Here is a 15,613-nt window from a genome sequence, read left to right on the forward strand (position 1 = left end):
TTCCTAAAATCAGGCTTAATAAACATGACCTGCCAAAAGGCCCAGTTGGTCCACAAAGTGAAAATTGCTAAAAAAAAAAAAAAGTGCAGTTTTAAAAAATGTTTTTTTCATAATAATCATCTAACTAAATAAATCTCAGGCAAAAGGATAATTTGCTGACAATTTCAAGGCCTTTGTATTTTCAGACATTACCCCGGCCTGTCACACCAAAACAAGAATCCAAGCACCTGTTTGGATTCTTGTAGGTGCAAAGAATCCAAGAAAAAGCAGGTCTTTTATGACAGCAAAAGACCTGCTGTCTTTTATGACAGCAGGCAAAAACTTGAGTCATGTTTTTATAATGCACTTTTTACTCTTAAGGGCATCTTGAGATGCTCTTGATCTGTCTTGTAAATAGGTGGGTTATTTAATGTTAACATGCTCATTTATAACAAAAGAGCTGCAAAGTTATTGCTGGGCTGCATCAGGTTTGTGTTAACATGATCCCACAATCTAAGAGTGAATGTCCAAGAAAATTCACCCCAAGGTCAAACCTTAGGACCAAATCACAGGACTTTGTGATCAATGGAGAACAGTGGACGCAGCATATCAGCTGCTCAGCACAGCGGTAGAGGAGTGATGATTTGGGCTTGTTTTGCAGCTACCTGAACCCCCCTCAGTCTTTTAATCAACTTTAAATCAAATCTACAACAATATCTGAAAAAGAAAAGGTGACCGTAAAGATCAGTGAACTGAAACGTTTTAAAGAACAGTGGCCCAAAATTCCTCCACAATGCTGATGATATAGAAAACGATCAGTACAACTTCTTGCTACTGAGGGTTGATCTAAAAGCTGCTGAGTCATGGTGGGATGTACTAACTTTTCACAGGAGTACATACAGTCCTATAAAGGCGTTCATTTCACATGACTACCTTATCTTTCGTCACATCTAAGTTTCTTCAAAATGAACAAATGTGCTTTTAAAACCTACACAGCACATTTAAAACAACATTTAATGTAAATAATTACACATAATTGATTTCTTGCCGATCTCATCAGCATCATTCTGAAACAAATCACAAAGACCTAATCACACACTCCTGCTCCCACGCACAGACCCCTGAGGCCAAGTTTCATCATTCAACTGTAAATGCAACACAACCAAATATACGAGCTTTTAGATTGCTGCTTTCCTCACTTTAATATTACTTAATGTACTAACACAGACACATATAAAAGCTTTAGACTGTCATGGCCTTCAGTGTAATTTAGTTTTATTATGCACCTATTGTGCGCAGTCAACCATCGTTACCTAACGCGTCCCTCTGCGTGCCAGGGGTTCAGGTGTTTGCTGCTCCCCTCTGACTGAGAAACATGAGCAGACAAGCAGACAGTCACCCATCAACACACCCAGACCCGTACGCAGGGGACAAGGGACGATTTAGAAACAGTCGCAGCGTTGTAATATTGCATTTGAGACTGTACAAGTTATCACATGCAGCTGCCAATTAACTCCTGGCCGGTGGCGGTTTATCTGCAGCACAGACTAATGAACTGCTTGGTATTTTCATACAGAGAGCGCAGAGATAAACGAAATTAAATGATGGGATGTTTCTAGGAGTTTGAGGCAGATGTGTTGACGTGTTTGTTTTTTTGTGAATCTTTGGTGGATTCAAAGTCCAGATTTTGTTCCTCAAAAGAGGCTTAAACCTGTTTGCAGCCTTTGGATTTGAAGCACGCCTACTTTATTATTATTGTTACATTATTAATGACAAATTGGCATAAAGCTTGTGTGTTTAATCAAAATTTAAAAGGCCTCGTCCGTGTTTCATATTGAGAAAATACTGCTCATTTCAACTCGGGGCCCTCCTCTTCTCTTTTGCTCTGCTGAATCTGTTAGGTTGCCTCGTGCAGCACTTTTCCCCAGAGAGCAGATAAGACACCTGTCCAACATTTCTGCTTCCATTTGCTGTCTACAGCTACTAGAGCTCACAACCCCTGTCTGCGTCTACACAGCATGGACATCAAACTCTTTTTCCTTGGATTATGTGCCCTTTTCTGCATCTTCAGACCTCTCTCGGCACAATCTACATGCAAGCTGAAGGCCAAGTTCAACCTGGGCGGCTATAAGGACGTAGAAAAGAAGACTGTCGTGGTTGGGGGAATGTTTCCTGTTCACAAGCGCGTTGCTTCCAACAAGGGCAACACTTCGAGTGTGCCTCTCTCCTCAGGCTGTGTGGGGTGAGTCGGGCATGTTTATGTCTTTTTTCATCATCGTTGCTATGCTGGGTTAGTCTTCTAGCTTAGGGCGCTGGTATTAAACAAACTAAAATTAAACTTGGAAACTTATTTAGGATCTTAAATGATTAAAGAAATTTTATTAAAGTATCCTAATTTTAGTACTTTCCAACCTGACAGTTTACTCCTGGGAGTCTTGGCTTCATAATTTTATAACAGAATCAAGACGGAGTAGTGTAACACCTCTGGGGCCAATTAATTACAGCAGGCCATATTATTATGGAGGCAGGCCTACAAAGTGTAGCACACAACAATAATCAACAAATTTATTAAGGGCTAGTTTAAATTATAATGTCACAAGACTAAAATGGATTGCAATTAGTTGGTTTTCATGTATTGTCATTTTCTGCATACACTGAATACCTGTATTAACTGAAAGAAAGGTTCTTTCTTGCACAACTGTTTGTACTGGCTGATCTTTATTAATCTGCTGTTCCTTCGTCACTTATCATCCTGTAGGTTTAACTTTCGTACCTTCCGCTGGGCACAGACCATGTTGTTTGCCATCAAGGAAATTAATGCAAGGGACGACCTGCTTCCCAAAACTGACCTGGGTTACGTCATCTACGACTCCTGCTTCACCATCTCCAAGGCTGTGGAGGGCACCCTGACCTACCTGACAGGCCAAGACGAAGCTGTACCCAACTACCGCTGCGGCGATGGAGCGCCGCTGGCTGCTCTAGTTGGAGCCGGGGGCTCGGATCTGTCCATCGCGACTGCCAGGATCCTGGGACTTTATCATTTTCCGCAGGTAAGCCTGACACTCGTGTCAAAAAATTTGATAAAGTTAAGGAAAATGAACAAAGATAAAGAGTTCAGGCAAAAAGCAACAGTGTGTTCGTACTCTTGTCTTTAGGTCAGTTATTGTTCGACATGCTCTGCTCTGAAAAGTAAGTTCCAGTTCCCCACCTTCTTAAGGACCATTCCCAATGACGAGCACCAGTCTACGGCTATGGCCAAGATGGTGCTACACTTTGGTTGGACTTGGGTGGGCAGCATAGCTGCTGATGATGATTACGGCAAGTACGGCATCAAAGACTTCAAGGACCAGGTTGAGCAAGCTGGCGTCTGCATCTCCTTCTCTGAGACCTTGCCCAAGGTAGACAGATTTCAGTCAGTTTCGCCAGTCAATATTTATTTCCCTAAACCAACTGTTAGTTCACACAGGGGTTTCATTTCTGCTAAAAAAAATTGTACTCTGATCTTTGGACTTTAGGTGCATTCCCCAGAGGCCATCCAGCGCATTGTTCAAACTGTAATTGACTCCACAGCCAAAATCATTGTGGTCTTTTCATCTGACGTGGACCTCAGTCCTCTCATCAGTGAGCTGCTCCGCAACAATGTGACCAACCGTACCTGGATCGCCAGCGAGGCCTGGATTACCTCCGCTCTCATCAGCCGGCCACCTGGGGTGAGCAAACAGCTGACTGATGACCAAAAGAAATCCAGAAGGTTTAAACCAGTCTGGACCAAATTTTAATGTTTGAGCTTAGCTTGATTATTTGAATGCTTCTATCCAGGTGAGCTCAATCCTTGCCGGCACCCTGGGTTTTGGGGTGAAGAGGGCTGACATCCCCGGTCTTCAGCATCATCTACTGAATCTGGACCCCTATGCAGACTTGCTCACTGAGGAATTCTGGGAGACGGTGTGTTTGTTAACCTTAGGAACTTGCAAACATCTACATGGTAGAATCAGTATTGCAATGATAATTAAACTGTGAATGATGAACCTTCAGTGAAAACACTGACAATTAAACAGATGCCCCACAAAATACCAATTTTGTGATTTTACTTTTGCCTTGCAGCTGTTTAACTGCACGTTGGACTACAACAAAGCTATGAGAATGGCAAAACAGAGGGCCACGTACGTGAACGGCACACTGTCCAGGACAGTGACAGGATTGCCTGATGGGCTGTGCACTGGGCAGGAGTCTGTGGCACAACTCAACAACACGTATTCTGACATCTCTCAGTTACGAATCACTTACAGGTCAGCTCACAATGCCACCGCTCAAAAAACAAACAACCAAAAACAGCAACTGATATATAACCATAACCCAGACAGTTAAATGTGCTACTGTTGCAGCATACACTGAGAAAACACTGAGAAAACTTTGTTGCTGTTGTCGCACAGTGCTCCTGAAAGCAATTTATAGTTATCTATTTTAGTTCTGTGTGTAAAGCCTCAGTAGCAGTGAGCCCTGTGTGAATCATTCACTCAGTGCAGTGTGTGCAGCTTTCCTGTGAACTGTTTCTACCACAGAAAATAGCTCCAAAGTAAGCAAGGTACTAATTCTGAAAAGGCACATTTGTCCTTTTGTTGTCTCGTTGTAGCAGGGTGGTAATGTTTATAATAATAAGGAAACTGTTTCACGCAGCGTGTACAAAGCTGTGTATGCTGTAGCCAACGCCTTGCACAACCTGGAGCACTGTGAACCCGGAAAAGGGCCGTTTGTCGGGAAAACCTGTGCTGACATCAATAACTTTGAGCCGTGGCAGGTAAACGTGTGCAATAATGAGGTCACGTGTGTGCGTATTGTACTTTTGCTACTTAAGCCTCAATTTTTCTCCTCCTTAGCTGATGTATTACGTGAAGAATGTGCGTTTCAAAATGCCAAACACAGGGGAGGAGATCTTCTTTAACGACGGAGATGTGGACGGCTTCTATGACATCATCAACTGGCAGGTCAATAATAATGGGGAGATATCTTATGTCACTGTGGGGAACTACAATGGCTCTGCAGCTCCAGAGAACAGGATGACCATAATGAACGACTCCATCGTGTGGAACAATGACATGTTGGAGGTCAGCGGTATATCAATAAAGAAGAAGTTAGCATATGCTCCTTTTAGATTATGATTCGGTAGCTCATGTATTTCTGTTGCTATGTGTGAAAGCCTCCTCGGTCAGTGTGCAGTGAGAACTGTCATCCGGGCACCAGGAAGGGGATTCGACAGGGAGAGCCGGTCTGCTGCTTTGACTGCATTCCCTGTGCTGACGGAGAGATCAGCAACACAACTGGTCAGTAAACAACAGGACCACATTTCTTAAATGGTACATGGGCTCTTTCTTCTACTCTACTTGAGTACTCAAAGCACTTTGTATGACTTGCCTCATTCACACATTCATGCTTTAAGTGCTTCCTATCTAACATTCACATTTAGAAATACACAGAATTACACTGCGTGTTACAGTCACTGTTGACAATTTAAAAACTCAAGAATTTTGAAATAGACCCAACACAATTAGCACATGTAGATTATGGTAAAAATGGTCCTGCTGCCCTCGTATTACACTTGGCCTCCCTTTATCACAGATGCCCGTGAATGCATCCTGTGCACTGGCGATTTCTGGTCCAATGCGGCTCATGACGCCTGTGTACCAAAACTCATTGAGTTCCTGGCCTTTGGAGAACCACTGGGAATTACTCTTATTGCCATTTCTGCCTTTGGAGCTTTAGTCACCATCGCTGTCGGGGTGAGAAAAGCCAAACACAAAATTATACCTGAGAGAAGCTCCGATGTGGAGAGGAAACAAGCAAAAAAAATGTTAAACTTCTTATTTTTTTCTCCCAGGTATTGTTTATTATGCACATTGGCACCCCTCTGGTGAAAGCCAATGATACACTGTTGAGTTTTTCACTGCTCTTCTCTCTGGTGGTGACCTTCCTCTGCTCCATCGTCTTCCTCGGAGAGCCACAACACTGGAGCTGCATGACCAGTCAAGTAGCCTTGGCTCTAGGATTCGCCCTCTGCCTTTCCTCCATAATTGGTTGGTGACCAATTGAAATCATTTTTCCCATTTTTTTTTTATAGCTTACTTAACCTTTTTATGTGCCTTGATCCAGACAAAATAAAATCACTGAGATTTTCTCTGTAAGGGGCAAAAAGGCAATCTGTGTGTTCACAGTGAACTTTTTTCTTTCAGGTAAGGCAGCAGTATTGATGCTGAGAGCCCAGGTGCTGAAAGCTGCCCGAGTCCGAGCAAAAGCTGCTGCAAAAGCTGCAAAAGCTGCTGCAAGAGCAGCTGCCGAAGCAGCGGCGAATGATGGCAGTCCTGATGTCATCGTAACCAACACTCTCCACAATGACACCAGTGCCCCTGCTATCCCTGAGGTCGACCGTCTCACCCGTGCTCACCAGAGGGCAATAGCTGCTGTAGCTACATTAATACAGGTAAACATAAATAACTCATCAGTGGGGGTAAACCTTAATCAGCTGTAAAATACGACATCTGTCCCTGACCTCTAAATGTTTGTAACATAAAACCATGTGGAAATATAGCGAACATTAACATCCTTCTTCCCAGGCTATAGCGTGCACAGTGTGGCTCATTGTCCTACCTCCACAACCCGTCAAGAACACCTCTGGTCAGAATATAAAGATCATTCTCGAGTGCGATCAAGGCTCTGTGGTTTTCATCTGTTGCATCTTTGCTTATGACATCCTGCTGGCTCTGCTGGCCTTTATCTTTGCCTTCATAGCTCGCAAACTGGAGGACTACGTCAGGTAGGTCACACAAGGAAAGTTAAGCATTAGCAGTGCACACCCTAATTTTTCTTGTGGGGGAAATATTTCATAACACACAATGTCATTTATATATTCATCACATTAATTGTGTTCTTTTTTTAAACACTTTCACAGTGAGGCAAAATGTCTTACCTTCAGCATGCTGGTCTTCTTCATCGTGTGGATCTCTTTTGTCCCGGCTTACCTCAGCACCCGTGGCAAGTTCATGGTTGCCGTTCAGATTTTTGCCATCCTGGCTTCCAGCTTTGGCCTGCTAACCTGCATCTTCTTGCCTAAGTGCTACATCCTTTTGATCAAACCTGATCGCAATAAGGAGGAGCTGATGAAGCCCCGACCCAAACCTAAAGATGGAACCTCAACTGGGACGTCAGCGTCTCTCGCTACGACTGCAACTGAGGCTACAATTGCAACCACTGCTATCGATGACTAGTGGCGAAGTAATAACTAAAGTTAGCCACAAATGTAAAAATAATGTAGATAGAAGTTGTGCCACTGACTCAATGAACAGCTGTTGCTGCTAATTAGGCTTTCTAGTCATGTTGATCACACCATCATGCTTGTTCTATAATTGATGGGCAAAATATTTTATTCTGAAAAAGATATATATATTTCTTTTGGATCCACAAGTATTCATGCGAAATTATGTCCATGTCTAAATACCTAAATAGACTGAATGTGTGTACCTTCACATGCAATAGGGATGATTTGATTAAGTGATATATTAGATAGACCAAAAACAGCTATTTTGTAGATATAATAACAAGTTCAGGCTGTTACTCTTTGAATACCATTTTCAAACACTTTGCATTTCCTTTTTAAAAATTGCATACAAATAGCTTCCTGTAAAAAACACAGAAATGCATGTATAGTGCACCTCTGTTGGATAATTTTATTACTCAATAATATAATAAATGTTATTATCATTACAATTATCATTATGTCATTACCATTATCATTTTTCTCCTTATTTTTGTAGATTTTTTTTATATATTATGCTAGATAACTTTAATAAAAAGTGGATCAGATGCCTTGGAGTTGGCCTCCTGTGTTGTCTTCCACAGTACAAATGAGTTTGTGATGAATGTTACTGGCGCACTATCAGCCTTGCATAGTGCCAAGTACTTCAGTATCCATGTGTGGGGCACTGAGTCATACACTTTGTTGAAGTCAATCCAAGCAGTGCTTAGGTTGGTCTGCCTGGTCGCAGAGCCCTGGTGTACTGCTCTATCAACCAGGAGCTGGTGCAATAACCCTCTCACGTTATTTCTAAGGCCTTTCTGAGTTGTGCTCATTGCAGTTCTCTTCACGACAACACAGACACAGGTCGGTTCTTTGAAACGGGCGTTTATTACTTGGGCTTTCTCTCCTCAGCTTCACCATCGCCAATACCCCGTGAGAACTGGTCACAAGTGAACATTACAAACCAATTAGCAACTTTACAGTACACATATCAAGTCCAAACACAAATAAAAACATTTCTCAAATGACAAATACCTCGTTGACTGCTTGTCCTGAAAAGAGGTCCTTAAGTCCTTGTGTTGCTTTTACTTTTAGTAAACTTTTAGCTCAACACGCTTCATGAGAGACATCTGCTCCCTTGCAGTCCATGAAAAGTCTCTTGTACTCTCGTTAAGGGTATTCTCACGAGACACTAGCTCTTACACTTTACACATGCACATTTCAAATAAAGACATTTTAATACAAACTATATATATATATATTCATGAAATTATGTAACTTATTATAAATCAATCATCCACATCATGAAATCTACACAGAACCTTTTTTAACAGCATTTACACTCATGAATTGCCTCATGTGCCTACTCAGCTTAGTTGCTACCATGCCTGATATGAGCTTCAGTGTTGTGGCAAGGCAGGTAAATGCCCGGTAGTTTGATGCCATTGTGCCTTTGTGGGGCTCCTTCATGATTAGGATTGTTTTGCCATTCAGTGTCATGGTCCTCCAGTGCTGGCTCACCCTATTCTCTCTCTGTCCCTCCACTCTTCATCTTCTATCTCTGTGTATAGATGTGCGTGTGTGTGTCCAGCACACCTGTGCTGATAAACTCACCTGTTGAAAATCCTGTGATCACCTGGTCACTCAGTCTGTGCTGTGCTTTTCTTAGATTTCCACCTTACCTGTTCTGTTCCCCTCTGTGCAGGACTCAGGGATCCTTCCCAAGTGAGATAGTTTTTCCTGTGAAGACATATTCTGTTAATTTACCTGAACTGGAGCCCTGAAACCCTCTGACTGCTTATCCATCTTCATCCATTGTCATTCACAGTAAATAAATGCACTGAACTTAACCTCCTGAGCTCCATTATGAGTCCACCAGTTTATATCTGTTATGACAGTCTAGATAAGTACCTGCTGTTAGGAGCCCTGTTATTTTTGCTGCCAGGCAATCATGGAGTCCTGTTCTTCCTTCAGCCAGTCTGTTCACTGAAGTGCAGAAGGCTGTTATTAGAGACAGGTCCTATATGAAAAAGAGGTACAACAAAAAGGCTATAACTGAGGCTCTAGAAACTGCCAAACAAAGCCTCACGGCTCTGGCCACTAGGCTGAAGAGATATACCAGAGAAGCCAAGAGAATAAATGGCCTGTTCTCCAAAGATTCATCCAGAGTGTTTGCTTAGCTACAAGAGAATAATAGCACAAGGACAGACCCATACACACACATCTGTGAGAGTGAGGTATTACACAACACCAAGGCCAAGTGGCTGGTAGATACAGCAACCTCACAGAGCGAGAGCCAGCCAACATCTCAAAGGCAGACAGACGTCAAATAACGAGTCTTCAGGATGAAGAGCTGGACAGCACCAGAGCCTGCCATGATCCATTAGTAAAGACAACACTGTAGGCCAAATCCAAGGCAGTTGCATAAGTTACCATCAAATGCAGAATATACGAAAGTGATGCACTGTCCCTGCTGTTCTTCAGGAAAAGTTCTCCAGGCTTCTTAAAGGACATTCAAAGCTCTTCTTTGGGTGTTGGGTGCCTTTTGTTTCGTTGATGATCCCAGACTCCATTGATAATATTGAGATCTGGGATTTGGGGATGTCAATCCAAGTTTGATAGTGTTCAATTTTTTTAATTGTGTGTTTTTCGATCTATGTATGCTTTTGCTGCATCGGACATGTGTTGTTGTCATGCCGAAAAATTAAGCTTTTCCCAGTCGGATACTTTCCAGATGGTTTTGCATGGTGGATCAAAATTTAATGGTATTTTTCTGTGTAATTTCATGAGCTTTGCCAAAGTCTCCAACACCACTGGGTAAAATGCAGTTGTCCTTCCACTGAGACCATTTCTGATCAGGTTTCAGTGAACAGATCAACAGAAGATCTATCTGTATCAGGTCTTTTTTTGGATTTTCTTCCATTCTTTTAAGGACAAGAGTTTCACACACTGTTTAACTGCTCTAGTTAGAGTTTAGTTGACTGCCACTTCTTCTTTTGTCCTCCACTTATCCAGTTTTGTAAAAGGACACACTGCACTTTTAAAATGTAAATGGGGGGATATTATACTAATGATGCAGAAGTCTCAAAAACTCTAAAACCATTTTAGCTAATATGATATACTTGGCCTTAAAGGGTTAAGCAGCCAACAGGCCAGATGTTGATGTCAGGGGCTGATGTCAAGAAACCATAGGAAAAATTGAAATCTATTGTACAGTGGTGTGAATTTTTTTTGTATGTTTGTCACAATTAAATGTTTCCTAAGCCTAATAACTGGTTAAGCCACCCTTAGCAGCAACAACTTCAATCATGCATTTGCGAAAAGTGGCAAGAAAATGTGTCTATTACAGTGTTGTGGAGGAATTTTGGCCCACTCATCTTTGTAGAATTAGTTTTTGAGCATGAACCAGGACTTTGACCGGGCCACTCCAAGGTCTTCATTTTGTTTTACTTAATCCATTCAGTAGTGGACTTGCTGGTGTGTTTTGGATCATTTTCCTGCTGCAGAACCCAAGTGTGCTTCAGCTTGAAGTCTTGAACAGACATTCTCCTTCAGGATGTTTTGGTCCACAGTAGAATTCATGCTTCCATGTGAGATGAGCCTTTGTGTTCCTTTTGGTCAGCATTAGTTTTCTCCTTGAACTCTCCCATGGATGCCATTTTTGCCCAGTGTCTTTCTTATTGTTGAATCATGAAACCTTAACTGAGACAAGTGACACCTGCAGTTCTTAGTCCCTTTTCATACAGGACAAAGTAGGTTTGGATAAAAAAAAAATTCAAAAGTGCATTTTACATTTACTCGGGTTATCTTTGTCTAATATTAAAATTTGTTTGATCTGAAACATGTAAGTGTGACAAATACGCAAAGCACTAGTAGACTGAAGGAGAAAACAGGTCAAGAAACACTTTTTCACACCACTGCAAATCTCTTAGCTGGCTAGAACAATCCAGCAGAGGGCGCTGATGTAAGATTTTCTTTTCTTCTTCTTTTTAATCTGCACGTTGGTTGGATATGCACTAAATTGGCCACAACTCTCACTCTGATTTAAGACATTACATTTCTTTGATGAAAGGCTCCAATTTGATATCAATATAGGAAAAAAACATACTACATCAATATATATGGAGTGATGAAAGATTAAAAAGATATGATGAATTTTTCAGACTACTTTTATGAGATGGAGAGATATTAATTATGATGGATTGCATGTGATGGCCTCTTACTGCTGAAGAGATAAAAGGAAGCACAGAGACAGCAGAGCGCATCATGATATCATGTGTGGGTCTGTGTGTGTTTGCTGCTATAATGCTTTGATAATGTCTGTGTTACAAAAGATGAAAAAGCTATATTTTGTGTTGCTTTATGCCTCTTTCACCACCACCATCATCACCCATCACTGCTATTTTTTTCTGCACGTCAGCCTATGTGCTGATCTGTGTGTGTGTGTGTGTGTGGGGGGGACGGTGAACTGTGTCCAATCAAAGCTATCAGTGCAGACGGTAATAAATTCTCCTGGTGACAGAGGGGTGAAGGAAGGAATGTTTATAAGTTATTGTCAGCTGACGACAATGAACAGAATCACTGGTGCTAAACTGAGACATAATGTGTGCACGTGCATCACTGCATATATATGTGTGTTAATTTTACTTTGTTTCTGAGCGTGCGTCCGTGCTTGTTTTCAGTTATCTGTAGGCTGTCAGAACAGTTTAAATCATTACAGTCTGTTGTTTTAGTAAATGCTAATTTTCAACACCTGTCTGCTATAAATACAAGCGTTTAATTAAATGCCATCAAACTGATGGCTTATAGCATTTGTATTTCTTCACAAGTGTAAAATCCAGTGTTTAGCTAGTCTCCATCCGTATAAAATCTAATTAATATGAAATTCAATAAGTTAAAAATCTAAATACTCGAAAATGACTGATTGATCGAGAAGGTGGGACTGTTTTTTGTTCTGTGGCTCTGATTAGTTATCAGTTACCATCATGTTCATGCAAGAGTTATGGAAGGGTATGCTCTAATAAAGACAAAGAGAGGAATCTAGATTGGGGCTTGCCAGAGTCTGTCTACACCTTTTAAACTGCCAGCAGGAACTCAAAATTTAACAGCACATGACATGGAAACAGGAATTTGTGGAGGTAACTGTCTTAGATTACAGTGATGTACCACGGAGATAGACTCACACAAGTTTTCCAGAATTGCTTACTTGGTTATCTTTGTTAACAGGCTGTCTGTGTAGGTTCTCAGACATCTAGGTTGTGATAGTCTTAGGACCTTGAAAAAACAAAGATGGCAACTGGACTTCTTCAAGTTTCTCTTATCCAAGATGCTTCTTCAGTTCTAAAAGTACTGAAAGCTACCAGTGATACCCCTCAGCCCCACAGTAGCACCTATGGTATCAGTTTCAAAATCCTACTCTTCTTGAGTTATTGCACAAGATTTTCAGAAAACGTGCTCTCTAACCTTGAGGTTGAGGTCACTGAAATTCAAACTCTTCTGAGATTTTTAAATGATGGTGTCAATTGGAAAATCCTAGAGGATTTTCAGAACCTGACCTTTGGCCTTGAGGTCAAAGTCACCAAAGTTCAAACTCATTCAAGAGTTTTGGTAGATGCACCTAAATGGCAAGGTAGGATATATCACAGGGGAGGGACTGGAAACTCAGAAACTGAGAGGAAAGGGCATAATACCAAAATACCAAGATGAATAGAACCGAATATTGCTGAATTTGAAATGTTTTTTCTTCTGGCTTACTTGTTGTTTCCTGAACAGAGGCAGCAGAAGGATACATGACTGGCAGGCGAGAATATGAGAGAGCTGGAGAGTAGGCAGACAGGTGGAAAACAGGTAAGTCATTTCCTTGGCTGGGAATAGGAGAAACAGATTGGTGTAGACTGACTCAGGTAAATGGATATCCAAGTAAACCGATTTTCAGATTGGGGTCCAAGCAGACAACTAGGAAGGAGAACAACACACGATACCATAGAATAAAAGCCACAAACGCAGGTAAAAAAGGAAGGCCTGATTACCATGGTAACGACAAGAACAGCCTAGCAGAGACAGCTACACCGTCCAGCCTTTAAATACCAGGAACCAGGAGCCCATGCATAGGCCCGTACAGCAGAGCCAGCCCAATAATTCCACCTGAAGCTTGAAAGTAAAGAGTTAGAGGTGGAGAGAAAAAGAGGAAGAAGACCCAAACTCTATGTTGCTGGGTCCATAACAGCATAAGAACTATTTATAAGACTTTCCACTCATTTAAAAATGTTGTTCATTTCATTGGTATGTTATTTTAGCAGTGGCATTCCATCATGATAAGCAAGTCAAGCAAGGCAGTGCTTGATTTCTCAATCTAAAAACAGACATAAATTAAAATATACGATGTTGTTGAAATGCCATGAAGCTGCTTGCGTGTTTGCATGTATCCTTTACATTACTGTCACCTTGCGGCTGCAGTCTGCTATTGCCTCTGAAAGCTGCACTGATTTCCTGCTCGTAGGAAACTATAGCTGTCTCTGTTTTACAGGCATGTGCTTTAACTACTGGACTGGAGCTGGGCAAACAGGGTTTTTTTATGCGCATCTTTTACTTTAAACTGATGGGAGACCAGAGATCAGTTATAATCCTTGCTTTGTGTGGGAATCACACAACTACCTTGGCCAAGAAATGTGATGGAGAGAAAATGAAGTTGTGCAGAAAAAGAAATGTGAGGGTAATGGGGAAAGTCTCTGCTTGGTTTTCCATAAAATTTACAACATGTCATTGCAATTTAGAACAAAAGACTACTTCCTTACATGAAGCTTATCAAAACTTGCCTTCACCTCTTCTCACAGCTTAAGTTACCCTCACTGGTTACACAGGCAGGTGGTTGTAAACAGTAAACACCATTAAGGACCTTTCATCGTCATGAAACCAGTCACTTCTGAATAGTTTCCATGACATCTGTGTCATTCTTAATGTTAAAATGATACCTTGCACTCAGGGACCCAAGTGTGTAAAGGATCACTTGAGCGCCTGGTGATCTGTATGTGCGTAATTCACAGACATATTTCATTTAGTTTATACAGCTATATTCCTTTTTCTATTTCTATTGATACTTCAGGCGTATGTTAAGAAGATCACAGTGTTGGCAGCTGACACCTGTCACTAACTGTATTTATAAAGTCTATTTCCCCCCTGTGGAGTGAGAAGAAAAACACCTGCAATAAAAAATCATTATAACGTTTTCAAAGCTGCAATTATCTTTTTCCAGCATCTCATATTAAAGATACAATGAATTAACCTGTCAATTTTACTAATTTTCTTTCGTTAAAAGAGAATTAAATAGCTGCTACATATAAAAAAAAAACACTTTGTGAGAGAAAATGGAGACCAGTGGGAGGTGCAAAGGCTCAACATGCGTCTTCTAATTTAATAGTGGAAGGAGCAGCTGTCCTGTTTTGTTCCACACAGTTTTGCACCTGTGTAGTTCATATGTGTGTGTGTGTTTGTGTGTCTTTTTGTTTAATAATGTTCTATAATGTCACCACGTTTTCTTTATCACCCTCTCACCATTCCTTTACTGCATTTCACCCCCCCCCCCCCCCCCCCTCTCTCTCTATATATATATGTAGTCTGCATGTCCACCTATACTGTAGTATTTGCTGTAGTAATAGTAGTAGTACTATCAGTTTACCTTTCCGTGAGAGCTCATGAAAACAACACGAATGACGGATTTTGTTCGTGCTAGAATTTCCACCCTAGTGACTCCAACATTGCGCACGGGTCAGGTTCGATACACACTGTGTGACAAATTTTCTAAATGACCTCGAAGGACAACAGGTCTCCAAGTAGAGGTGGTGTGTGCAGGTCCATGTGAACTTTGGAAGTATGCTGGTTTATCTCAAGAGACCAAAAGTGGACGCACTAAGCTAGGAGGAAATTAACTCCTAACACTGGGAGATGCTAAAGCTCTGAGCCATGTGAAATCCTGGCCAACTAACACATAACACTTCTAACTACTACCGGCCTGAATGTTACTCTCCAGTGTAAGAAGAAGGAAACTTGATTTGATGTCAGAGGGCTGCAGTGACTTTTGCAGAAAGGGAAGCAGCCACACACAGACACAAACAGCACCCTCCACCTATTAACAAGACAAATAATAACCATTTTATGCTGTCCTTGATTCTTTAAATATGCTGATAGCCTCCTGTAGCTTCATGCACTCTACATGGATGTCTTAGTAAATTATTATTATTTGTATAATTAAATAAACATCTACTATACAATCAAAACAATTCTCTATTATTTCTTTAGCAAAAGAAGCAAAAAAAAAAAAACCCTCCAAAAATATCCACTACATAGAAA

The 15,613-nt window shown here is 41.2% G+C and overlaps 1 protein-coding gene across 1 annotated transcript; it reads left to right on the forward strand.

Moving 5' to 3' along the window:
• Positions 1 to 49: 49 nt before the first annotated feature.
• On the forward strand, positions 50 to 7,798 carry vmn2r1 (vomeronasal 2, receptor 1). Its single transcript, XM_084950930.1, has 14 exons — positions 50 to 2,221; positions 2,738 to 3,029; positions 3,135 to 3,377; positions 3,495 to 3,689; positions 3,799 to 3,924; positions 4,084 to 4,268; positions 4,657 to 4,777; positions 4,857 to 5,084; positions 5,177 to 5,300; positions 5,596 to 5,756; positions 5,855 to 6,050; positions 6,207 to 6,454; positions 6,588 to 6,787; positions 6,923 to 7,798. Exons 1-14 carry the CDS (start codon positions 1,998 to 2,000, stop codon positions 7,236 to 7,238), a joined length of 2,859 nt encoding a protein of 952 aa, XP_084807056.1. The 5' UTR covers positions 50 to 1,997; the 3' UTR covers positions 7,239 to 7,798.
• Positions 7,799 to 15,613: the final 7,815 nt, after the last annotated feature.

This window comes from Perissodus microlepis, chromosome 14 (assembly GCF_051167445.1).
Source record: "Perissodus microlepis isolate ML-2025 ecotype Zambia chromosome 14, ASM5116744v1, whole genome shotgun sequence".
Classification (NCBI taxonomy): Eukaryota; Metazoa; Chordata; class Actinopteri; order Cichliformes; family Cichlidae; genus Perissodus; species Perissodus microlepis.